Raw genomic sequence first — 27192 nt, forward strand, 5'->3', positions numbered from 1 at the left:
GCGTGCAGCCGTGCCCACCCCAAGCTGACAGTGGCCGGCGCCTGGGTACCCATGGCCTCAACTAAGAGAATGTTTCAAGCAAAAGTCAGGTTCATCCGTGGCCACGATGTCCATCTAAAGCTTGTATTAACTCATCCTAGTTTAGTAAGAGGGAACCAGTACATGCAACTGTGGTCTGAAATACCTAATTTTCTAATAAAAGAAGACTAGAACTCTCAAAATGATCCTGTAAATAACTGGGAGTAAGAATATTTAACATGTAAAAAATTAAAAGGAGAAAAAGGTACGCTGGGGTGTCTAGAGACTAAGGAAAAATGCTCTGTCTAAATTGTTTCACAGGGCGGTGAGTTCTCTGCTCTCCTTTTCTGTCACTGGCATTGAATTCAGTAGAACAGATCTGTATGCAGAACAAAACAACGCAAACAGCCATGTATCTATTCCCATAATGAGATACCAACGTTGACTTATCAGCAAAGACACCTTGAAATAAGACCCAGGCTACAGAAGGTTAGGTAGATAGCTGGCTCTCCGCATCCACGCTGCTCAAAGAATCCGTGAACGCTTTCTGGAAAACCACCTGAAAGTGGATAGCAAGCTGACCACTTCCACCTCTGGGAATATATACTAAGAACAGTACCTTAAATTTGGTAAAAAGCTTTATGCATGAAAAGTTACGTATATTGGGACTTCCCTGGGGGTCCAGTGGTTAGGACTGCACGTCCACTGCAGGGGGCGCAAGTTTGATCATTGGTCAGGGAGCTGAGCTCTCACAAGCCTCACAATACAGCCAAAAAAAAGTCAAAAGTTCTGATTACTTTTTTTTTAAAAAGAAAAACTATGTATAATTTACAAAAAAGTAAACAAAAGTCTCACCATAAAGACTATAACTATGGTATACTTGTGTTATCACCCGTCGTGTTTAGGAAGAGACTTTAACAGCCGTGTAAGGTCAGGGAAGAGCGCAGGATAAACGTCAATTTCAGCAGCACGGCTGGAAGCCAACACCCCTGCTCCCCTGCAGCACGCAGTCACCGCTGTGAGCACTTCGCCAGACGCTTCATTTACACTTACACTACAGGATGCGGACATTTTCGAGTCCACTCCACAGATACAGAAGCTGAGGACCAGGGTTAAGTGCCAGAAGACACAGTTTTAAAGGGGGCGGACAGTTAGCATGAGACCCCAGCATGGACACCCCCCGTGAAGCAGACGTCACCCAACCAGAGCTGGATTCCTTGCTTGGCCCACCTTTGGGCCCTCCGCCCACCCCGGCGCCTCCAGCCTGAGCCCACGGTACCCACCTAGTGCTGAGCTCCAGAAGTCAGAGATAACCAGGTCCTCCCTGTTGAGAAAAAAAGTGGCTTGGTCACCTCTTGCCCTTTTCAGGGCTCCCTGACAGGGACTGCCTCCTGACCGGGATCAGGAGGTGGGGAGGGGGCGCACGCTCAGACGCAGAGTCCACCCGTCAGCCTGGAGCAGGGTGCCCGGGGGACACGGCCAGCACGGAGCTGCTCGGCCCAGAGAGGGCGGGGAGAGGGCTTCCCGGAGGAGGCCCCCGGTTCACAGGGACATGTCTGGGTCTTGGCACACGGGGGCAGCTCCACAAACAGTGGCTAAACTTGGAGACTGAGCCTGTCCGCACTTCTGTGCCCTCATCCCTAAAACGGGTGAGAACCGCACCCATCACAGGGCTACGGCAGGAGTGAAATGGGGAACATGCAGCACGGTGCCTCCTACAGAGCAGGCCTCAGTCAGCGGCCGTGTTGCTACAGACAACCCCACGGGGAAAGTGGAAGGGGCAAAACCAAGTGTTGAGGCTTTCTCTAAAGTCAGCTGTTTTCCACAGACCAGAGCAACACACAGTCAACAGTTAAATGAACTGAATGGATTCTCCAGTCAAAAGACACAGAGTGGCTAAATGGACTGAGAGAGCATCCATTTGCTGCCTCTAAGAGAATCATTTCTGACATAAGGATACGCAGAGTGAAAATGGAAGGGACAGAAAAAGATAGTCCATGCAAATGTAAACCAGAGGAAAGTGGGAAGAGTTATATTTCTATCAGATAAAATAGACTTTAAAACAGGGATATAGCAAGACTTTATGGGCTGCAGCAAAAGCTATCCTAAGAGGGATGTTCACAGCGATAAACCTCAAGAAAAGTCTCAAACAACTTTACACCTCAAGGAACTAAAAAAGAACAAAGTCAGTAGAAGGAAAGAACGAGCAGAGCAGATGTGAAGGAAATTGAAATTAAAAGGAAAATAGAGGGCTTCCCTGGTGGCTCAGTGGTAAAGAATCCTCCTGCCAATGCCGGAGACATGGGTTTCATCCCTGATCCAGGAAGATCCCACGTGCCACGGAGCAAGTCCAAGACTGAGCCTGTGAACCAGGGCCCTCGAGCTGCAAGTCCCTAGCCCACGTGCCTCGACTCCTGAAGCCTGCACGCCCAAGAGCCTGTGCTCCACCACAGGAGAAGCCACTGCAGTTAGAGGCCCGCTCTCCACCAACGAGAGAAAAGCCCAAGCAGCAGAGGAGGCCCATCACAGCCAAATACACACACACACACTAAAATAAAACTATTTAAAAAAAATAGAGAAGATCAATAAAACGAAGAGCTGGTTCTTTGAAAAGATAAAACAAAATGGACAAACCATTAGCTAGACTCGCCAAGAAAAAAAAAAAAGGCTCAAAAATCAGAAATGAAAAAGGATACATTACAACTGGTACCACAGACATACACAGAACCATAGGAGACTACCATGAACAGTTAAAGGCCAACAAACTGGATGGCCCAGAAGAAATGGATCAGTTCAGTTCAGCTGCTCAGTCGTGTCCGACTGTGACCCCATGAATTGCAGCACGCCAGGCCTCCCTGTCCATCACCGAATCCCGGAGTTTACCCAAACTCATGTCCATCAAGTCGGTGATGTCATCCAGCCATCTCATCCTCTGTCATCCCCTTCTCCTCCTGCCCTCAATCCTTCCCAGCATTAGGGTCTTTTCCAATGAGTCAACTCTTTGCATGAGGTGGCCAAAGTATTGTAGTTTCAGCTTCAACATCAGTCCTTCCATGAACACCCAGGACTGATCTCCTTCAGGATGGACTGGTTGGATCTCCTTGCAGTCCAAGGGACTCTCAAGAGTCTTCTCCAACACCACAGTTCAAAAGCATCAATTCCTCAGCGCTCAGCTTTCTTCACCGTCCAACTCTCACATCCATACATGACCACTGGAAAAACCATAGCCTTGACTAGATGAACCTTTGTTGGCAAAGTAATGTCTCTGCTTTTTAATATGCTGTCCAGGTTGGTCATCACTTTCCTTCCAAGGAGTAAGCGTCTTTTAATTTCATGGCTGCAATCACCATCCTCAGTGATTTTGAAGCCCCCCAAAATAAAGTCTGACACTGCTTCCACTGTCTCCCCATCTATTTCCCATGAAGTGATGGGACCAGATGCCATGATCTTAGTTTTCTGAATGTTGAGCTTTAAAAAGCCAACTTTTTCACTTTCCTCCTTCACTTTCATCAAGAGCTTTTTTAGTTCCTCTTCACTTTCTGCCATAAGGGTGATGTCGTCTGCATATCTGAGGTTATTGATATTTCTCCCGGCAATCTTGATTTCAGCTTGTGCTTCCTCCAGCCCAGCGTTTCTCATGACGTACTCTGCATATAAGTTAAATAAGCAGGGTGACAATATACAGCCTTGACGTACTCCTTTTCCTATTTGGAACCAGTCTGTTGTTCCATGTCCAGTTCTAACTGTTGCTTCCTGACCTGCATACAGGTTTCTCAAGAGACAGGTCAGATAGTCTGGTATTCCCATCTCTTTCAGAATTTTCCAGTTTATTGTGATCCACACAAAGGCTTTGGCATAATCAATAAAGCAGAAATAGATGTTTTTCTGGAACTCTCTTGCTTTCTCTATGATCCAGCGGATGTTGGCAATTTGATCTCTGGTTCCTCTGCCTTTTCTAAAACCAGCTTGAACATCTGGAAGTTCACAGTTCATGTACTGCTGAAGCCTGACTTAGAGAATTTTGAGCATTACTTTCCTGGAGAGGAAAATGGCAACCCACTCCAGTATTCTTGCCTGGAAAATCCCACGGACGGAGGAGCCTTGTAGGCTGCAGTCCATGGGGTCACTGTGAGTCGGACACGACTGAGCGACTTCACTTTCACTTACTAGCGTGTGAGATGAGTGCAGTTGTACAGTAGTTTGAGAATTCTTTGGCATTGCCTTTCTTTGGGATTGGAATGAAAACCGACCTTATCCAGTCCTGTGGCCACTGCTGAGTTTTCCAAATTTGCTGGCATATTGAGTGCAGCACTTTCACAGCATCATCTTTCAGGATTTCAAATAACTCAACTGGAATGCCATCACCTCCACTAGCTTTGTTTGTAGTGATGCTTTCTAAGGCCCACTTGACTTCACATTCCAGGATGTCTGGCTCTAGGTGAGTGATCACACCATCGTGTTAATCTGGGTCATTAAGATCTTTTTTGTACAGTTCTTCTGTGTATTCTTGCCACCTCTTTTTAATATCTTCTGATTCTGTTAGGTCCACACCATTTCTGTCCTTTATCGAACCCATCTTTGCATGAAATGTTTCCTTGGTATCTCTAATTTTCTTGAAGAGATCTCTAGTCTTTCCCATTCTGTTGTTTTCCTCTATTTCTTTGCACTGATCGCTGAGGAAGGCTTTTTTTATCTCTCCTCGCTATTCTTTGGAACTCTGCATTCAGATGGGAATATCTTTCCTTTTCTCCTTTGCTTTTCACTTCCCTTCTTTTCACAGCTGTTTGTAAGGCCTCCTCAGACAGCCATTTTGCTTTTTTGCATTTCTTTTCCATGGGGATGGTCTTAATCCCTGACTCCTGTACAATGTCATGAACCTCCGTCCGTAGTTCATCAGGCACTCTGTCTATCAGATCTAGTTCCTTAAATCTATTTCTCACTTCCACTGTATAATCATAAGGGATTTGATTTAGGTTATACCTGAATGGTCTAGTGGTTTTCCCTACTTTATTCAATTTAAGTCTGAATTTGGCAATAAGGAGTTCATGATCTGAGCCACAGTCCCAGGCAAGAATACTGGAGTGGGTTGCCATTTCCTTCTCCAGGGGATGGTCCCGACCCAGGGATCGAACCAAGGTCTCCTGCCTTGTAGGCAGACACTTTACCCTCTAAGCCACCAGGGAAGCTCAAAGAAATGGATAAATGCCTAGAAATACATTTTTCCAAGACTTAATCATGAAGAAACAGAAAATCTGAACAGACTGATTACTAGTCAGGAGGATGAATAAGTAATTAAAAACCTGTAACAAAAAGTTCAGGACCAGTTAGATTGGTGAATTCTACCAGACATTCAAAGAAGAAGTGATAGGGATCCTTCTTAAACCCTCCCAAAAATAGAGGAGGAGGGAACACTCCAAACTCACTTCATGAGGCCAGCATAACCCTGATACCATAAGCAGACAAGGATACCGTAAGGAAAGGAAATCATAGGCCAACACCCCGATGAAGACAGACACAAAAATGCTCATCAAAAATACTAGGAGATGGCTACATTGAGAACACAGGTTTTGCTTCTATCCCTGTAGTTTTATTGCAGTGATGACAATGAGACCTGTAACATTTTTTGCTAGGCTCGTGAGTAAAAACTGGATATAATATGGCTTTTCAATATTAGGAAAGATGAAGGAATAAACACCAATGTAAAAAAAAAAAAATACTAGGAGACCGAATTCAGCAACACATTAAAGGGAACATACACCACAATTAACTGGGATTTACGCCAGGAACGCAAAGCCAACGTAATGATAGAGCACATTACCAAAATGAAGGATAAATCCTCTGACCATCTCCATAGATGCAGAAAGAGCGTTTGACAAAATCCAGCCTCCACTAACATAACTATCAACAGAGCAGGTATAGATGGAACAGAACATAATCAAGGCTACAGACAGACAGCGTCTTCACCGGAGACAGAGTCAAGCCGTTGTGACAAATAATGCGCTGGGTGTATTTTAAACAGTTTTCTTCCCTCTGCCAGAGGCACCAGGTGACTCTGCTTGGCTCTTCACCGTAAGACCCTGGTGGGGTTCCTGGAGGTAAAGGCCAGGGAAGTTTGGGGGCTGCCCTGGGACGGCAGCCCCAGGAGTCTCTCTGAGACCGACACACTAGTCCTCACTCAGCCAGAAGCAACTCATCGAACGGTCCCTGAAGTGTTCCCACCAGCTTGCAGCTCTCGTGGCTTCCGCTCCCGAAGTGGGTCAGCTCTCCCAGGCAACAGGAGAATCCTCCTAGCTGTTCAGAGTGACCTCTGACCTCTGGTGCTCGCTCAATGGCAGCTGTATGTCCTCTGACTCCAAAAACCGGCCTTGCCCTTCCAGAGAAACGGCATCCTGCAAGGCTGCAGTGAGTGCCCTTTCTCCTCTGGTGTTTACAGTTCTGGTACCTGTCATCAGCATAGTGGCAGGAAGACCCCTCTAGTGGTCCAGTGGTTAAGAACCCATCTGCCAATGCAGGGGACACGGGGTTTGATCCCTGGTCTGGGAAGAAAAACACGCCATGGGGCAGCTAGCCTGCCCACCACAACTAGAGAGTAGCCCCCGCAGCAACGAAGTCCCAGTGCAGCCAAAAATAAATAAATATTAAAACAACCAAAAATTAGTGGCAGGAGATGAAATAAAAGAGCATGTGTACAATGCATCAGCAGAAATTATGCCTCTAAAAAAGCATGTTTGGAACGGAAATAAAAGGAGAAATGAAACAGTAATATCACTAATGATTTCAGGCTAAAAGATTGGGAACATTCTCAGACACTGAAAAACATCACTTTAACTCAAGGTCCTCCGACCCTCGGGTGAAAAAGGAGAGAGAGGTCCCCGTGGAGGTGGTGGGCCACGGGGTATGCCAAGTCCAACAGATCCTCCAGCTCCAAAAAGTGACTGAAGATCAACTGGCTTTCCGGGAATCGAGGATTCCCAGGACCAAAGGGGACTTTTAAGGAAGGGCCCTTTTAAGATGGGGTGGGTAGGGCGGGATCGAGCGGGACACTCTGTGCTGCCGTCTCACTGAAGGCCCTTCACCTCCGGACAAGTCACCAGCACAACTGACCCCCAGATGCCGCTGTGGTCCCCCCAAACGCCCGGGTCCCGCGCGGTACCCAGCTCCACACCTCCGCTCCTGGTCGCTGGTGCCGTCTGGGCCTCTACTCCCATCCGGTATCCCGCCACCACCACTGCAAAAGTTAAAGAGAAGTTCTAAAGGCAGCAAGAGAAAAACCGGCGGCTCGGTGATAAAGAACCTGCCTGCCAATGTAAGAGACACGAGTTTGATCCCTGGGTCAGGAAGATCCCCTGGAGAAGGAAATGGCAACCCACTCCAGTGTTCTTGCCTGGGAAATCCCATGGACAGAGAAGCCTGGCGGGCTACAGTCCACGGGGTTGCAGAGACTAGGACAAGACTCAGCAGCTAAACAACAAATTTTAAGGGAACTGCCCCCCCCACCCCCCCCACCCCCCCCCCACCCCGCAACAAGGCCAGCAGACAGTTTCTCTACAGAAATGTTACAGGCCAGAAATCTATCTTACAGTGGTACGATAGATTCAAAGTCCTAAAAGGGAAAGATCTGTAACCGAGGATAGTCTATCCAGCAAGATTATCACTTAGAATAGACAGAGAATTTCTTAAATAAGCAAAAACTAAAAAAATACAGCAATTCTAAACCTATCCTAAAGGAAATGTTAATAAAGAGGAAATCACAATGGGAAAGTAAATCACGTAAATAAGCCAGTAAATAGACTTTTTAAAAAATCTAAAAATCTTCTATGAGTGATAATCACAGTGAATGGAGGATGAACATAAAGATGTAAAAGAGGCAATCAAAATCATAAAACGTGGGGAAGGAGAGTAAGAAAATAGATTATATCCCCTCTATAATGTGTTTGAGCCTATATGACTACCAGTCTAAGACAAGCAAATACAGGAAGGGGTTAACATACTTGAAAAACAGGGTAACCACAAATCAAAAACATACAACAGATTCACAAGAACCAAAAAGGAGAGAACATAAACAAGAGAGAAGAAAATCATCAAACCACAAAAGAAACAAAAAGGGACAAAGAAGAAACATAAAATCAAAGGGAAAACAAGATTTAAAATGGTGATAAATACATATCTATCAAGAATTACTTTAAATGTCAATGGACCAAATGCTGCAATTAAAAGACATAGAGTGGCACACTGGATTTTTAAAAAAAACAAAACAAAAAACCACCCCCAAACAAGAGCCTATAATACACTGGTCACAAAAGACCCACTTTAGGGCAAAGGACACATACAGATGGAAAGTGGGGATAGAAAAAGATATTTCATGCAAACGGAAGTGACAAGAAAGCAGGGGCTGCAATACTAACATCAGACAAAACAGCCTTTACAACAAAGGACGTACAGAAAGATAAACAAGGACACTGTATGATGATATAAGGACTGACAGAAGAAGATTTTACACTCGTCAACACGAGTGCAGCTAATATATGGGGGCACCCATACACAGAACAAACACTAACAGACATAAAGGGAGAAACTGACAGACATCCAGGAACAGTGGGAGACTTTAGCATCCCACTCCCGTCAATGAACAAATCTCCTGAATAGAAGATCAATAAAGTAACAGAGATACTAAAGGATACAAAAGGGACAGTTAGGACTTAATTGGTATTTTTAGAACATTACATCCAAAAAATATCCCAGAATACACATTCTTTTCAACTACACATGGAACACTCTCTAGGATTCACCACATACTAGGGTACAAAACAAGCCTCAACAAATTTAAGAACATGGAAATTATCTCAAGCATCCTTCCTGACCAAAATGGCATGAAACTAGAAATTAATCACAGAAACAGAAACGAGAAAAAAACAAAATGATTACATGGGGACTAAACAACAAGCTCGGAGAAGGCAATGGCAACCCCACTCCAGTACTCTTGCCTGGAAAATCCCATGGACGGAGGAGCCTGGTGGGCTGCAGGCTATGGGGTTGCTAAGAGTCAAACATGACTGAGCAACTTCACTTTCACTTTTCCCTTTCATGCGCTGGAGAAGGAAATGGCAACCCACTCCAGTGTTCTTGCCTGGAGAATCCCAGGGATGGGGGTGCCTTGTGGGCTGCCGTCTATGGGGCTGCACAGAGTTAGGCACGACTGAAGTGACTTAGCAGCAAACAACAAGCTACTAAAAAACCAATGGGTCAACAATGAAATCAAAGAGGAAATTAAAAAATACTTTTAGACAAATGAAAATGAAAGCACAACCACACAAAATCTATGTGATGCAGGAAAAGCAGTTCTTAGAGGAAAATTCACAGCAATACAGGCTGTCCTCAGAAAACAAGAAAAATCTCCAATAAACAACCTAATTTATCACTGAAAAGAATTAGAAAAAACAAAACCTAAAAGCAGAAGGAAGAAAAAGTAATAAATGTCAGAGAGGAAATAAACAAGAGAGATTAAAAAACATAGACAAACCAAAAGAACCAAAAACTGGTTCTTTGAAAGGATAAACACAATTAAGAAACCTCGAGCCAGGCTCACCAAGATGAAGAGAGTGACGACCCAAATCAACAAAACAAGAAATGGAAAAGGAGACACAGCAGAAATACATAGCAGAACACTGTGAACAATTACGTGCCAACAAAGTTGACAACCTAGAAGAAATGGGCAAGTTTCTAAAAACACACAGCCCATCAAAACTGAATCAAGAAGAAATAATCTGATCACCAGAAGGGAAATATAGTCTGTAATTTAGAAACTCCCTACAAAGAAAATCCAGGATCAGAGGGCTTCAAAGGTAAATTCTACCAAACATGAAAAGAAGAACTGATACCAATCCTTAAGTGAAGTGAAAGTAAAGTGAAAGTTGCTCAGTCATCTGCGACTCTTTGCAACTCCATGGACTACAGCCCATGGAAATCTTCAGGCCAGAATACTGGAGTGGGTAGCCTTTCCCTTCCCCAGGGGATCTTCCCAACCCAGGGATGGAACCCAGGTCTCCCACACTGCAGGCAGGTTCTTTACCAGCTGAGCCACCAGGCAAGCCCAATCCTTCCCAACCTCTTCCCAAAAAAATGGAGAGGAAGCAACACTCCCAAAGACATTCTGTGAAACCATCATCACCCTGATACCAAAACCAGATAGAGACATCATGAAAAAAATAAGAAGAAAATTATAGGTCAATATCTTTGATGAATATAGATGCAAAATTTCTCAACAAAATATTAACTGAATCCAATAACACATTAAAAGATTACACACTGCATCCAAGTGAGATTCATCCCAAGTTCACAAAGATGGCTCAACAGATGCAAAATCAATCAATGGGATAAAATAAAGACAAAGACACATGATCATCATCTATTAGATGTAGAAAAAGCATTTGACAAAATTCAATATCCATTCATGATTTTTTTTTTTTAAAAAGCTCCTACTAAAGTGGGTATAGAGGGAAACATCTCAGTATAATGAAAGCTATTTATGGCAAGTGAAAGTGTTAGTCGCTCAGCCTGTCTGAGTCTTTGGGATCCGGTGGACTGTGGCCCACCAGGCTCCTCTGTCCACGGGATTCTCCAGGCAAGAACACTGGAGTGGGCCGCCATGCCTCCTCCAGGGGACCTTCCCAGGGACTGAGCCCATGTCTCTAAGGTCCTCTGCATTGGCAGGCGGATTCTCTACAGTGAATGCCGCCTGGGGAGCCCACTGATGACAAACCCAAAGGCGACGTAATACTGACTGGTGGAAAGCTGAAAGCGTTCCCCTTAATATCGGGAAGAAGATAAGGATGCCCACTCTCACCTCATCTTTTATAGTATTGGAAGTGCTGGCCACAGCAATCAAGCAAGGAGAAGAAACAAAAGATATTCAAACTGGGAAGGAAGAAGTAAAACTGTCATTATATGCAGATAATACAATACTATATATAGAAAATGCTAAAGACCTCACACAAAAATACTAGAACTGATAAATTCAGCACAGTAGCAGGACACAAGATTAACATATAGAAATTCACTGCATTTCTTTACACAAATAAATATCATAAAGGGAATGAAGAAAAAACAAAAACAAAAAAACCTCTTAAAATCACATCCTCACCCTCCCCCCCCACCAAAATGAAATACTTTGGAGTAAACCTGATCAAGGAAGTGAAACACATACACTGAGAACTATAAAATGTTAATAAAGGAAATTCAAGATGACTCATACCCCATGCTGTTGGATTGGAAGAATATTATTAAAATGTCCATACTACCCAAAGTAATATACAGATTTAACGTGATCCCCATCAAGTTACCCATAACATTTTTTTACATAACTAGAACAAATAATCTGAAAATTTAAACAGAATCATAAAAGACCCAGAACTGCCAAAGTAATCCAGAAGAAAAAGAACAAAGCTGGAGGCATAACCCTCCCAGACGTCAGATAATGCTACAAAGCTGTGATAATCAAAACAATGTGGTACTGGCACAAAACCAGACATGTGGATCAACGGAAGAGAATAGACAGCCCAGAGATAAAGCCACACATCTATGGTAAATTAATGCTTGACAGAGGGGCAATGATACACAGCGGGAAAAAGGCCGCTTCTTCTTTCAGTGTGGGGAAAGCCAGACAGCCCCATGTAAATCAGTGATGTTGGAACACACCATCTCACCATACACAAAAAGAAACCCAAAACGGATTAAAGACTTAAATATAATACATGGCACCATAAAAGTCCTAGAAGATATCATAGGCAAGACATTCTCTGACATAAGTTATACCAATGTTTTCTTAGGTCAATTTCTCAAGGCAATAGAAACAACAAATAAAATCAAGTGAAGTAAAGTGAAAGTCGCTAAGTCATGTCTGACTCTTTGAGACCCCATGGACTATATAGTCCATGGAATTCTCCAGGCCAGGATACTGGAGTGGGTAGACTTTCCCTTCTCCAGAGGATCTTCTCAACCCAGGAATTGAACCCAGGTCTCCTGCACTGCAGGCAGATTCTTTACCAGCTGAGCCACAAGGGAAGCCCTAAATGGGATCTAATCAAACTTAAAAACTCAAGCTTTTGCACAGCAAAGGAAACCACAAACAAATGAAAAGACAACGTAAAGAATGGGATAAAATATCTGTGAACAATGCAACTGACAAGGGTTTAATTTACAAAATATATAAGGAGCTCGCAAAACAACAAAAAACAAAACAGCCCAACTGAAAAATGGGCATAAGACCTAAACAGACCTTTTCTCAAAGAAGAAATACAGATGGCCAATAGGCACATGAAAAGATGCTCATCACGACTTATTATTAGAGAAATGCAAATCAAAACTACAATGAGCTAACTACCACCTCACATCAATCAGAATGGCTTTAAAAAGTCTACTAATATCAAATGCTGGAGAATGGCATGGAGAAAAGGTGGTCCTCCTACACCGTTGGTGGGAATATAAGTTGGTGCAGCCACTGTGGGAAACACTTAGGGAGGTTCCTCAGGAAACTCAGAATAACCATGTGATGTAGCAATCCCACTCCTGGGCATAAAGCCGAACAAAGCTATAATTTAAAAAGATACATGTAAACCTATATTCAGAGCAGCATTATTCACAACAGCCAAGACACGAAACAACCCAAACGTTAATTGACAGATGAATAAAGAAGATGTGTGTGTGTGCGTGTGTGTGCATGTGTAAGCGTGTGTAATGGAATACTACTCAGCCATAAAAAAGAGGCCATCTGCAGCAACGTAGCTGGAAGTAGAGATTACCATACCAAGTGACTTAAGTCAGAAAGACAAAAACCATGTGGTATCAGTTATATGTGGAATCTAAAATATGACACAAATGAACTCACCTGTAAATCCAAATCAGACTCATGGACAATACAGAACAGACTGGTGGCCCCCAAAGCAGAGGGGGGTGGGAGAGGGCTGGAGTGGGAGGGTGGGGTTAGCAGATACACGCTTTTATAAACAACAAGGCCCTACCGTATAGTGCAGAGAAGTACATTCAACATCCTATGATAAACCATAATGAAAAGAATATATAAGAATAACATATATATCAATATATGTATAAATGAATCACTTTGTTGTACAACAGAAATTAACACACTGTAAATCAACTATACTTCAATAAAAACTACTGATCAGAAAAAAAAAAAAGAAACAATCTCATGTACAACTGCATCAAAAAGAACACCTAAAAATGAATAAAATACCTAAGAATAAAAGTAACCAAGGAAGTGAAAGACTTGTATACTGAAAAAGACAAGATAGTAAAGAAAGAAAACTGAAGAGGACACAAATAAATGGAAACATATTTCCTGATCATGGATTGCAATTAACGTTAAAATGTCCATACTACCCAAAGCAATTTACAGATTCAATGCAATCCTTATCAAAATTCCCATGGCATTTTTAATGAAACAGGACAAACAATTCTAAAATTTGTATGGAACCACAAAAGACCCCAAATAGCCAAAGTAATCTTGAGAAAGAAGAACAAAGCTAGAGGTATCATGTCCTCTGATTTCAAAATCTATTACAAAGCTATAGTAATTAAAACAGTATAGTTTTGGTTTAAAAACACACATAGCATGTATACTATCTATGGTGAAACAGATCCCCAGCCCAGGTGGGATGCATGAGACAAGTGCTCGGGCCTGGTGCACTGGGAAGACCCAGAGGAATCGGGTGGAGAGGGAGGTGGGAGGGGGGATCGGGATGGGGAATACGTGTAAATCTATGGCTGATTCATATCAATGTATGACAAAACCCACTGAAATGTTGTGAAGTAATTAGCCTCCAACTAATAAAAAATTAAAAAAAAAAACCTCAAAAAAAAAAAAAAACCACACATAGATCAATGGAACAGAACATAGCCTAGAAATAAACCCACCCATCTATGGTCAGTTAATTTACAACAAAGGAGCCAAGAATGTAAAATGGAAAAGACAGTCTCTTTAATAAACTGCATTTAGAAAAACTGACAGCCACATTAAAAAAAAAAAAAGGAATAAAACTAGACCGCTATCTTACACCATACACAAAGCTTAACTCAAAATGGATTTAGACTTAAATATAAGACTTGAGACCAGGACTTCCTTGGTGGTCTAGTTGCTAAGACTCCACACTCCCAATGCAGGAGGCATGGGTTTGATGCCTGGTGGGGGAACTAGATCTCACAAGCCGCAATTAAAAGATGGCTCGTGCCGCAACTAAGAACCAGTGCAGCCAGACAAACAAATAAAACTGAGTATATTTTTAGAAAGACCTGAAACCATAAAACTCCTGGAAGCAAACACAGGCAGTAAACTCCTTGACACAAGTATCTGCGATGCTTTTTTGTTTCTATTTATTAAAAAATTTTTGGTGATGATATTTTAAATCTAACACCAAGAGTACAAGGAACAAAAGCAAAAATAAACAAGCGGAACTACGTCAAACTAAAAAGCTTCTGCATGTTAAATGTAACCATGGACAAAATGAAAAGGCAACATACTGAATTCGAGACAATATCTGCAAATCATGTATCTGATAAGGGGTTAATATCCAAAACATATAGAGAACACACAACGCAACAGCAAGAAAACCCCAAACAATTCAATTAAAATCTGGGCAGAAGATCTGAACACACATTTTTTCCAAAGAAGACATACAGATAGCCAACAGGTTCATGAAAAGATGCTCAACATCACTAAACAGTAGGCAAGTCAAAACCACCATGAGTTACCACCTCATACCTGTTAGGATGGCTATATAAAAAAAAAAGAGAAATAACAAGTGTTGGTAAGGATGTGGAGAAAGGAGAACTCTGGTGTACTGCTGGTGGAAATGTCGACTGGTGCAGCCACTATGGGAAAGAGTGTGAGGCTCCATCAAAAACTTAAAAACAGAACTACCATTTGAGGGATTCCCTGGCAGTCCAGTGGTTAAGACTTCACCTTCCAAAAAAGGGGGTGTGAGCTCCCTCCCTGGTTGGGGAGTTACGATCCCATACTTGGCCAAAAAAAAAAACCCAAAAAAAGCCGCCAAAACATAAAGCAGAAACAACATTGTAACAAACTCAACGAAGACTTTAAAAATGGTCCACATCAAAAAAAAAAAAAAGAACTACCATTTGAGCCAACAATTCCACTTGTGGGTATTCTTCCAAAGAAAATGAAAACACTATTTTGAAAATACATACACATTCACTCCCAACGTTCACTGCAGCACTATCTGTAACAGCCAAGATGTGGGAACAACCTGCGTGTCCATCATGGAAGAAAGGGCACAGGCATTATGATACACACACACCCCCCAAGATACCAGATCCCCATGAAAACACTATAAAAAGGCAAAAAGATATGACACCGACAGACGAGTCCCCCAGGTCAGAAGGTGTCCAATATGCTACCGGGGAGGAGCGGAGGACAGCTCCAGAAAGAATGAAGCGGCTGGGCCAAAGCGGAAAGGACACTCAACTGAGAATGTGTCTCGTGATGAAAGTAAAATCCGATGCTGTAAAGAACAGTACTGCATGGGAACATGCAATGTTAGGTCCATGAATCAAGGTAAACTGGACGTGGTCAAGCAGGAGATGCAAGAGTGAACATCAACATCTTAGGAATCAGTGAACTAAAATGGAGGGGAATGGGTGAAGTTAATTCAGATGACCACTGTATCTCCTCTGTGGGCAAGAATCCCATAGAAGAAATGGAGTAGCCCCCAGAATCAACAGGAGTCTGAAATGCAGTACTTGGGTGCAACTTCAAAAATGACATAATGATCTCAGCTTGTTTCCAAGGCAAACCATTCAGTATCACATAATCCAACCCCAATGCCGAAAAAGTTGAAGTTGATTAGTTCTATGAAGACCTAGAAGACCTCCTAGAACCAACACCAAAAAAAGATGTCCTATTCATTATAGGGGACTGGAATGCAAAAGCAGGAAGTCAAGAGATACCTGGAGTATCAATAGGCAAGTTTGGCCTTGGAGTACAAAATGAAGTAGGGCAAAGGCTAACAGAATTCTGCCAAGAGAATGCACTGGTCATAGCGAACACCCTTTTTCAACAACACAAGAGATGACTTTACACATGGACATCACCAAATGGCCAATATCAAAATCAGACTGATTACATTCTTTGTAGCCGAAAATGGAGAAGCTATATACAGTGAGCAAAAACAAGACCAGAACGTGACTACAGCTCAGATCATCAGCTCCTTACAGCAAAATTCAGGATTAAACTAAAGAAAGTGGGAGAAACCACTAGGGTAGTCAGGTAGGACTTAAATCAAACCCCCGATGAATATACAGCGACTGAATTGAATTTGAAGTTACCAAAGACAAAAGTTTGAAACCTGGTTCTATACACATCTAGAAATTATATTTCTTTGAGACTCGGCGCCCGATCGAGACCCAAGCCTGGTTGAGATGTTCATTGTCCATAAAGAGCGCTTAAGCCAGTGTCAGGCACAGAGCTGCTCCTCAATTAATTAATCATTGGATGAGACTCGTGAAGATGAGTATCACGCGTAAACGCTGGGGCCCTGGTACGAGCAAAACCACTGATGACCAATATTAACATAATATTCACACCGAACACGGGTAGCGCGCTTACCACGCGCCAGACACTGTTTGGAATGGTGCAACCATTTACTAATCCACTGAATCCTCGAAACAAGCCTACATAGGTTCTATTACTATTTTCACGCCCACCGGCCACGCAGCTGCAACTGCCATAAGAGACGTTATTGCGTGCTTATTACAATAATGAGCTCTTTACCTCCGTTACCTCCACCCATAACCCTCAAACCCTGAGAGTTAAAGGGGACAAATAGCGAGACTGGGGCTCGGGGAGGCTCCCACGGGCGTCAAGTTTGGACCCAGGACCGAGTCCGTCCTTACTTGGCCTCCTGGATGCGACGAAGCACGACTCCGCCCTCCACCTCGGGCTCGGCTCCCGGGGTCCCGGCGGCCGCCGCAGCCTCCCTCCGCTTCGGACGCCGAGCCGCCGAGCGCCGTCTCCGCGGAGATGCCGCCTGCCAGGCTTCTCGCGCCGCCGCCGCCGCCGCCGCCATGGGCCTCCGACGTCACGGCGCGCTCGACCCTACGTCATCGGCGCGCGCCAGCCCTGCACGAACTTAAGGCGGGGGGAGGTAGGCTCAGGTGGCGCGTGACCCTGGGACCGCTCCGCAGCGCGCGTAGGTACCGGGCGGGAGTCGCTGGGACCATCGGGTCCCTAAACCCGATCACCGACCCCGGGGCTGCCTGGCGACTCCGGCGGGTGGGCGGCGCTCGGCGGCGCAGGGACATGGAAGGGGGGGGGGCACGGCGGAGAGCGCCTTGTGGGCGCCCCTCGGTGCTGTTACCCGGACCCCGATTGACCCCTGCGCCTTTTTGTCCACCAATGCCAGCTCCCTGAAGCTGAGGCCAGACACGTCCCCTTGCCACCTGCGGTTAGCCATCGCTTCCCGGCCCATCGCGGTCGGTAGCGCCCCTTTGCCCGCTCTGCAGACCCTGAGGCCACACTTCATCGCCGCCTCGCCCCACCTCCAGGGACTTCTGTGGCCGCATCCCTACAGTTGCCTTACCCTTGGACCATTACCGGCTCCTTCTGGACCTTTCAGATAAGCGAGTGGACCTTGGCAGAGGACGGCCCAGTCCTATGGGAACAAGGGATGGGGGTTTCAGGCTGCAGTCTTTGGCCCCAGGGGGCTTAGAGACCGCCTCCATAGGCATCTGAATATACTTCGCAGATGCCATGAGTATGATCCTTGTGAGGCCCACCCCAAGATATCAAAAGCTGAGAAAAGACAGAGGTTTTACAGGCCACCAAAGACTCAGTGGTGTCCTCTCTAGGGACTTCTACCAAAGGAACTTGAAAAAACAAAACTCCCTTGTGTTCCCAGGAGGATGGCAGATGGTGAGCAAGCATTTGAAACCATGTCCCTGGGGACACTGAGCTTGGAGAAAGTGACAGTTGGTAATACAGATTAGAAGTGACCAAAGTATCAGACCTTGTTTTCTTTTCCTGGTGAGTGTGGCATTTACCTGAAGGCCAGTTTCAGCTTGGTGGAAGGATAAATTTAACACTGTGTCTGTGTCTCTGGAGGGAGGAAGCCAGACAGTCAAGGTAGTTACTGAAGGAAACTACAAGAGAGGATTAAAGTGATGCCCACATCCTTTCTGAGTTTGAAATTTCATGAGTTTTCTCTCTTCTTGTGGGAGTTTGAATGTCACTTGTTAAATTCTCTGTCTTCTGGAAACACGCCCAGCTCTGGGCGTTTAGATTACTTTTGGGGCTGTCGAGGTGACAGTTCCTTAATCTGAGTTCCATTATTACTACAGCTGCTTCATTCGTATCGCTGTGCTCAACACCCAAAGCTTTTTCACACCGGTTATTTAATTTTATCTTACGTGTGACATCACTTTTACAAGTTAACTGTTGGACTTACTCTGAGGTTTTGCTCCCCTCTCTTTTGGATCTTGAAACACACTTCAACTTTCTGGAAAGCTCTTTTGAAGCATACCATTTGCTTGGCTCTGCTGGGTCACATGCTCACTCATGGGATTCTGAAATAATCTATGCCTTGTGTTTATTTTAGGGCCAAGGGACTGATCTTTGAACGGGAAGCTTCAAACTTAAAAAAGAAGCCTTCAGAATGGCTTTGAAAAAGACAAGCTAGACACTGTTTCAGAGCACCGCCTTCAGCATGCATCTTGCCTGTCCAGGGGCATCCCTGGTGAGGAGCTCTTTGAAGGGTTCATTCCGCAGAGGGCCAGAGAGCTGATGCTCATGGAACCAGATTGGTGGATTTGACTTCCTGGAACAATCGTCTTGCTTTATTTTATTCTTTCTGAGAGGCTGGAGGTACTGATGGGACCGAAGGGCCTGCTGGGAAGGGAAGCAGCACTTTCATGCTGAATGAAAACTAGACAAGTGACTGCTGGCGTCTAAAGACACCTAGATGCCCCACATCCAGATTCAGCAGACTGGGGACCCGGAGGAATTGCCACTGCTGGGGAGAACAAAGCCAGACTGGAAAAGAAAACCCAAATGAAGAGAATGAGGGCCGGTGGAGAGTAAATGGCGGCCTCCACCTCCACAGAGAGCCAGCTGGCCTCCTGGTGAGTAGCAGGGCCTGCGGGGGTTTAGTTCCTGCCAGGCTGCTGGACAGATGTTTTGGGTGAACTGAAAATCCCCAACTGGATTGTCTAGATTTAATTAAGTGGGGGGGCTGAGCCATTTTCCTCAGAGCCACTAATCAAGGGCCATTTCTCTCTGAGGCTGATGTGTTGTGACAACACAAGCCTCTTGCAGGATCTAGCACCGCTGGTAGATTGCAGAAAGGATGGCTGTGGCTGGATTCTGCAGCTGGGCTGTGCCAGTACCACAGGCAGGCGAGTCCTCGCTTGTGAGAGACAAGCAGAGGTGGCCGCGCGGAATTTCGCCACGGGGAGAAGTTTGGCCAGACTGGCTCTAGAAGGGTATTCCACAACATCTGCCTGAAACTCTCCTCAACCCTAAATGGGTTAAGCCTGTCTGAATTTGGTTCAGTGAACGTTAAATCGGGGAGAGGAAAGTGAGAGGTGTGGTTTCAAAAGAATGAGCAGGGTTTATGACATTATACGTGTGCCGTTCAGATGAGGTCGGACGCGTTCAGGGTGGTGTGGCCATAGACACGTGTGCAGTTCAAAAGGACACTCAAGTGTTCTTTGCGGGCCTGTCAAGAGTTCACCCAGGGAACATGAGGAAAAGGTGGAATGCAGCCCAGCAGTGGGGTTTCATTCATTCATTCATCTATTTATCTACCTATAAGCTTCCAGTTCACTGACATATAGTTGACATTCAGCACTGTAACTCACGTAATCATGAAAAGATTACAGTAAGTTTAGTGAGCATCCATCATCTCACACAGATACCAAATAAAAGGAAAAAGTTTTTCCTTGTAATGAGAACTCAGGATTTACTCTGTTTAACAACTTTCATATATAACATACGGCAGTGTTAATTACACTTATCATACTGTACATTACACCAGGGCTTTGCTGGTGGTTCAGCAGTAAAGAAGCCTCCTGCCAATGCAGGACATGTAAGAGATGTGGGATCTATCCCTAGTTTGAGAAGATCCCCTGAAGGAGGAAATGGCAACCCACTCCAATACTCTTGCCTGGAAAATCCCAGGGACAGAGGAGCCTGGCGGGCTGCAGTCCACAGGGCCACAAAAGAGTTGGAGACAACGTCAGCGAGTAAACAACAGCACCAACACCTTACAACCCTAGTACTGTTTATAACTGGAAGGCTGTACCTTTTGACCACCTTCATCCGATCCCCGCTTCCCCCACCCCCTGCCTCTGATAACCACAAATCCAGTCTTTTTCTATGACATTTTGTCTGAAGCATAACTGACGGATAACGCTGTACCCAGCACAGTGATATGCCATTTCTGTACGGTACATCCCAAGAGGCTCACCACCCGGCAATGGGCTTTCTGAGCGGCGCCCGAGGCATTTTTGATTTGCTCTTGCCCTGAAGCCGGTGGCACATCGAGATCTGGAGCTCAGGCAAGCAAAACGTGCTGGAAACAGTTACGGCTTGTCACGGGGAGGATAAGGTGGGGGCCAGGGAGGGTGGCGGGGGCAGGGTGTAGACTGGGGAGAAGAGTCCAGTCACTGCCCTGGCCTGACGGGCGTGCTTTCAGAGACTGAGGGTGAACCCAGCGCCAGCCTGGGGAGTTTGCCCTGTGGTCTTAAGGAGATAATTATAGCCATACCGCAGAAGAGATCCTGAGTCTTCAGGGAAGAGCAGAGGGTTGTGGGAATTGAGAAGAGAGCTTCCCCTGCAGAGAGGCAGTCAGAAGGTTGATGAGGGATCCTGTCAAAGGAGGGTGAGGCTTCTAGTTTTTGTTTTGTAGGTTTTTTGGCTGAGCCAGGTGGCATGCGGGATCTTAACTTCCTCAGCCAGGGGTTGACCCTGCGCCTATTGCAGTGGAAGCGCTGCGTCTTCACCAGCAGACCCCCAGGGAAGTCCTGGGGACTCAGGCCTCGGCAGGCAGAGGGGTGCGGCGCCCCCACTTTCCCAGCATAGACGTGCTTTCCTGCCTGGAGACTGCACGTCTCCTGTGTCCCTTTGCTCGCCGTGGCCCCAGGGCTGGCGAACGCAGCACATGCCCCAAGCCCTTGGCAAGTGTGTGTTAAGGGACACGGCGGCAGAAAGGCGGTCTCGTGCCCAGCAGCTGTGAGGGCAGCTGAGACATCCCTAACTTACTTCGTTATCAGTGTCTTAGAAGACACGTTACCAAACCACGTGAGTATGGAGTTAAGGTGCAGTGTCTCAAATAAGAGGCGTCATTGTGGGCGCCCCGTCTTTCCTTAGCTGCTCGCTGTCTTTTGGGACAGAGGGTCAGATCGCTGGATGGAGGCGTGTCTTTAGCTTGAGTTGGCTGCACTTACAAAATGGTCTTATCTCTTTGTAGCTCTTGGCTTCCTTCTCCTCTGGGGCCCCCAGAAGGCTTTTCAGATACTGAGGCATGAGTCCCTCTTGGGCTGGGCCACCGGAAGCTGCATGTTACAAGGCCCTGCTCATGGGATGGAAGGGAACACAGCTCCTCTCTCTTCTCTTGGCAGGTGGAACTATTTTTTCCTCTATGATGGTTCCCAGGTGAAGGGAGAAGGAGATCCAACCCGAGCGGGCATCTGTTACTTTTATCCCCCGCAGGTAAGCCACTCGGCTCACTCGGTGGGGACCCCATGGCCTTTCAAAGGGTTTATATCTGGACAGTTTTCTTCGCAAAATCCAGGCATTTGCCACTTTTACTCTCATTCTTTATTTCTTTATTATTATTACTTTGGCTCCACTGGCTCTTTCTGCTGCACACAGCCTTTCTCTGGTTGTACCAGCTACCCTCTAGCTGTGGTGCGCAGGCTACTCATTTCGGTGGCTTCTCTTGTTGCGGAGCCTGGGCTCTAGAGCATGGGCTTCAGTAGTTGTGGCACATGGGCTTAGTTGCTCTGAGGTATGTGGAATCTTCCCGGGCCAGGGATCGAACCCACGTCCCCTGCATTGGCAGGCAGATTCGTAACCACTGGCCCACCAGGGAAGCCCTGCTCCCTTACTCCTAGCTGTATTCTTTGTTGCTATTCTGATGTTGAAATGCCCAAGCCAGCAGCCCAGTACTTCCACCTTCTCTACCTGTCTGTTACCGTCAGCGATTTTCTGTCTGCTCTGTTGGGGGAAAGAAAAAAAAAAAACTTTTCTCCAAACATATACCAGAGTAAAGAAGAGTGAGTCATCAGCCGTCGTGTGCCCGACTTCAACAAAGATCACCACCTGACCAGTCTGTTACGAGCTATCCTAACTCCTCCCTACTCTCTCTTGTTTTTTCCTGGAGTATTTGAAGCAGATCCTAGACATGGTGTCATCTCACCAGCATCAGGGAATATCTGCAACTGGAAAGGGTATATTTTGTTAACATCCCACTCAGCAAAAATTACCGTAATTAGTGACAATAATACCACCTTATGGAGTCTGTGTTCACATTTTGTCTTTATTATCTGAGATGTTACTTAGCCCTTCCTTCCCTCCCGCTTTCTCTCTCTCCCTCCCTTTTCTCCTAATCAGCCTCTAAACAAGAGCCACAAACCCACATGGCTGTGTTTCAAGTCCCTCCTATCGTATGACACTGCTCACCCACTCCCCCCATCCTTTCTCCCCCTGCACCACTGAATTCCTGAAGACACCAGCTCACTGATGCAGGGGAACTTCAGCACGTGTCCTGCTCTGGACTGGGCTGGTCACTTCCTCACAAGGGGATCATTCAATGCTTTCTGCCCAGAGCCTTTCCTTTAAACTAGGAGGAGGATCTAAAGACTTGACTGGGTCCAAGTTCAGCCCTTTGAGGCATAAGTTCTCCATTTTCTGTGGCTTCACGTGCCGTCTCCCCCGGGGGGTTTAGTTAATGTGAAGGTGGATCAGGAGGCCTGTGTGTTTGCGCACGTGATTACGCCGGGGATTAGTCTGCACCACTCCGGTCTCTCCATGGGGATCTGAATGGGGGAAAATGCTCAGGCCTGTGATCTTGGAACAGGAATGCCGTTCTGGGCAGTCATCTCCTGCGCTCACTGTGGGCGTTCTGTGACAGTCCGGGCAGGGTTCGGCCAACTTGGCCTCAAAAGGGCCAGTGCTTTAGGCTTTGTAAGCCACGCAAGGTCTCTGTCACATGTTCTTTCTTGTTATTATTTTGACAACCCTAACAAAACCGTAAAAGCCACCCTGGGCTCACAGATTATAGACAAACAGGCGGCAGAGTCGATCTGGCCTCCGGGCTGCAGTCTGCCACCCCGGCTCTGGGGAATGACCTGGGAGTTCAGGACCTTCAGCCTCATGTCTGGACTGGCTCCTCTCCCCAGACCCTGCTGGACCAACAGGAGCTGCTGTGTGGACAGATCGCCGGGCTTGTCCACTGCGTTTCTGACCTTTCCGGCTCTCCTCCCGCCCTTGTCCGCCTGCGGAAACTGAAGTTCGCTGTAAAGGTTGACGGTGATTACCTCTGGGTGAGTTTGCCAGGCTGAACCAGTGCCGGCGGGGTTGCCTCTACCAAGAGGCGCTTGTCTTGCTGAGCGGTGCCGTGCCGGCGGGGTTTACACGGTGACCCTTGCCGTGGCTCCTGAGCCAGCAGCCTCGTCCCCTGCCTCTGTGTCACCCACGATGCCCGCGTCCCTCTCTGCGGGCGCCGTCGGAGCTCAGCGCTCTCCCACACATCACTATCACAGCCTGCATTACACAAGGCGGCGTTCACCTTCCTCCTGTGGGTGTTCTCTGTGCTCTGTGATGCAAATTGAGTTTTTAATCTCCATCTTTTCTTGTTTCCCTTCTTCCCTGTACTTTTCACGCTTACTGGGGAAGGAGCTCGAAACTTGAAGACACTGGTGCACGTAGGTTAGGCTTCTGAGGACCCTCAAGGGGAAAAAACAAAACAGACCCACTTACAGCTAGTAGTACCCTTTACTCTCAAGTCCCGTTGTCTCCTGCCTACTCTTATTTTAACTTTGTTCCCAAGGGAAAGGGATGCTTAAGTGTGAGAAAGTATCTTCGCCTTTATAGGTATTATTTCCAATGTTTCATTGTAAAAATTTTCTAACATACCAAACAGTTGCAAGAACTATACGGTGAACACTCACATACCTCTTAGATTCTACAGTGAACCCTTCATTATGGTTGCTTTATCACATACTATCTATTCATCCCTTTATCCTCTATTTTAACGCTTTCTGAAGTTGCACATATGAGTATACACCTTACCGCCTGGCCCCAAGTATGTCATCATGCTGAATGTTAACTAGAGTTCAATATGTGTTTGTGGTTCTTCTGCTCTTTTTTGAGGTAAAATTCATTTACATGCAACGAAATACACAGATCTTGAGTATATTTGGTGCATTTGGATAAATGGTGCACCTGTGTAACACAAATCCCTATCAAGATACAGAATATATTAGCATCACGCCAGGAAGCTCCCTTATGTCCTTAATTCCATCCCCTCCCCCCGCATCCCAGGTAACACTGTTCGGAGTGTTTCCACCAAAGAAGAATTCTGCCTGTTCTAGGGTGTCATGTAAGTGGAATAATACCCACAGCACTCCTCTGTCCTGCTGCTTAATGTATGTGGGATTCATCCCCGTCGCATGGATCCACGGTGCGTCCCTGTTTATCACTGAGCAGTATCCCACAGTTTAAACGTATCGGTCCACTTACTCACTCTTTTTCTGGACACAGGAACTTTGTCCAGTTTGGGGCACGTAAGATTAATAAGAGTCTAGAGAAATGAGTATCAAAACTACAATGAGGCATCACCTCACACCAGTCAGAACAGCCACCACCAAAGCTCTGCCAATAACAAATGCTGGAGAGGGTGTGGAGAAAAGGGAGCCCTCCTATATTGTTGGTGCGAACGTAAGTTGGTGCAGCCACCGTGTAAGAGAGGGCTTCTCAGGTGGCGTTAGTGGTAAAGAACCCGCCTGCCAATGCAAGAGACGGGGAGATGTGGTTTGATCCCTGGGTCGGGCAGATCCCCTGGAGGAGGGTATGGCAATATTCTTGCCTGGAGAACACCACGGACAGGGGAGTCTGGCGGGCTACACTCCATAGGGCTGCGAAGAGTCAGACACGAGCGAAGCGACTTGGCATGCGCGCACTGTGTAAAAACACAGAGGTTCCTCAGAAAACTGAAAACAGAGCTACCAAATGACCCAGCAGCCCCACTCCGGGGCATATATCCAGACGAAACTGCAATTCAGAAAGATACGTGACTTCTCTGGTGGTCCAGTGGCTAAGACCCCACACTCCCAAGGCTGGGGGCCTGGGCTTGATCCATGGACAGGGAACTGGATCCCACATGCTGCAACTAGAGATTCCACACACTACAACAAAGATGGAAGATCCCACGTGCCACAACTAAGGCCCAGTGCAGCTAAATAAGTAAAAAGGGGGCGGGGGGACACGTGCACCCCTGTGTTCAGAGCAGCAGTGTTTACAGTAGCCAGGACATGGACAATGTCCATTGACAGGTGAATGGGTAGACAGGATGTGGTACATTATACACAGTGGTATACTAGTCAGCCATAAAAAAGAGTGAACTAATGCCATTTGCAGCAACACGGATCAAACTAGAGATTATCATACTAAGTGAAGTCAGTCAGAAACTAAATAACACGTGATTATCACTCATATGTGGAATCTAAAATATGACACAAACGAACGTCTACAAAACAGAAGCAGTCTCACAGCTATAGGGAACAGACTTGTGTTTGCCAAGGGAGAGGAGGTTAGGGGAGGGAAGGATTGGGAGTTTGGGAGCAGCAGATGCGAACATATTGGATGGATAAATAGGGTCCTTCTGTAAAGTAACAGGGAAATAGATTCCATATCCTGTGATAAATAATGGAAAACAATCTGAAAAAGAATATATATGGCTTCCCAGGTAGCATTAGTGGTAAAGAACCCGCTTACCAGTGCAGAAGACATTTGTTTGATCCCTGGGTTGGGAAGATCCCCCGGAGGAGGGCATGGCAACCCACTCCACTATTCTTGCCTGGAGAATCCCATGGACAGAGGAGCCTGGTGGGCTACAGTCCATAGGGTCACAAAGAGTTGGACATGACCGAAGTGACTTAGCACGCACACACACATGTATAACTGAATCACGTTGCTGGATATTAACAACACTGTAAAGAAACTACACTTCAGTAAAATGACTTTAAAACAAAAGAGTAAGGCTCTAAAAACATTCCTATACAAGACTTTCTGTGAACGTACATTTCCCTTTCTCAAGGGTAAATACCTAGGCATGGAATTGCTGGGTCATAGGGCAGGTATGTGTTGATTTTATAAGAAACCACCAGACATTTGCCCAAAGCGGTTGCACCATCTTGCATTCCCACCAACGGTCTGAGAACGCCAGGTACTTCACACCCTCATCAGCAGACGTGTCAGTCTGCTTATTCACAATTTTAGCCATTGAGCTGGATGTGAAGTGGTGTCTGAATAGATGTTAATTTGCACTTCCCCCGTGACCAGGGCTTTTTCATGTGCTTCGTGGATACTTGGGTATCTTCCTTTGAGATACTTTCTCCCAGTCTGTGGGTGGGCTTAAGTTTCTTAGTAATGTCTTTTGATGAGACGTTTTTTAGTTTTAATGAAGTCTATCAGTTTTATCTTTTACGATTATTGCTTTCTGTATCCTCTCTAAAACCACTGCCTACCTCATTGGAGAAGACATTCTCCAATTCCGGGTTGAGGCGGGCGGGGAGGGGGAGCACGTTTCATAGTGGTAGCTTTTAAATTTAGGTCTGTAATGCACCTTGGATAAATCCTTGTGACTGGTGTGAGCGGAGGTCAAAGGGCCTTTTCTCCTTGTGGATGTCCCATTGTGCTAGCACCACTGTTGAAAATCTTGCCTTTTCCTATGTGCTTCCTGGGGCTCAAAGGACCATTTAAGGGCGGCTCTGTTTCTGGGCTTGCTGTTCTCGCCCACTGACCTTTCTGAAGATTCTGTACACGTACTGCTCCGTCTTGATGTCTGCAGCTTTAGGATCAGTCCTAAAATCAGCTGGGGGAGATCCTCCAGACTCACTCTTCTCCGGGACAGTGTTTGATACTTT

General features: G+C 45.8%; 2 protein-coding genes and 1 non-coding gene across 10 annotated transcripts in view; 2 read left to right on the plus strand and 1 right to left on the minus strand.

Moving 5' to 3' along the window:
* SRRD (SRR1 domain containing) overlaps window positions 1-17142 on the minus strand; it is a 21537-nt gene extending 4395 nt beyond the window's left edge. Inside the window, exons 1-2 of the mRNA XM_043438060.1 lie at window positions 16942-17142; window positions 1302-1342 (exon numbers count right to left, since the gene is read on the minus strand). Of these exons, the coding sequence (XP_043293995.1) occupies window positions 1302-1342; window positions 16942-17114 (214 nt within the window). The 5' untranslated portion in view covers window positions 17115-17142. The remainder of the gene's footprint in view (window positions 1-1301; window positions 1343-16941) is intronic.
* Window positions 5508-5640, plus strand: LOC122425541. Its single transcript, XR_006264897.1, has one exon. It is a non-coding gene; the product is annotated as a small nucleolar RNA SNORA1 (small nucleolar RNA).
* The window catches only part of HPS4 (HPS4 biogenesis of lysosomal organelles complex 3 subunit 2), a 25493-nt gene continuing 15439 nt past the window's right edge, over window positions 17139-27192 (plus strand). For 2 of the 8 annotated variants that reach the window (XM_043437926.1, XM_043437962.1), the window contains exons 1-4: window positions 17139-17237; window positions 18642-19164; window positions 21664-21754; window positions 23446-23589. In XM_043437926.1, the coding sequence (XP_043293861.1) occupies window positions 19124-19164; window positions 21664-21754; window positions 23446-23589 (276 nt within the window). In that variant the 5' untranslated portion in view covers window positions 17139-17237; window positions 18642-19123. Of the gene's footprint in view, window positions 17242-17945; window positions 18071-18641; window positions 19165-21663; window positions 21755-23445; window positions 23590-24084; window positions 24729-27192 lie in introns of those variants that run through there. The other 6 variants (XM_043437931.1, XM_043437940.1, XM_043437947.1 and 3 more) reach the window with 6 other exon arrangements.

Source organism: Cervus canadensis, chromosome 1, assembly GCF_019320065.1.
Source record: "Cervus canadensis isolate Bull #8, Minnesota chromosome 1, ASM1932006v1, whole genome shotgun sequence".
In the NCBI taxonomy this organism is placed as follows: Eukaryota; Metazoa; Chordata; class Mammalia; order Artiodactyla; family Cervidae; genus Cervus; species Cervus canadensis.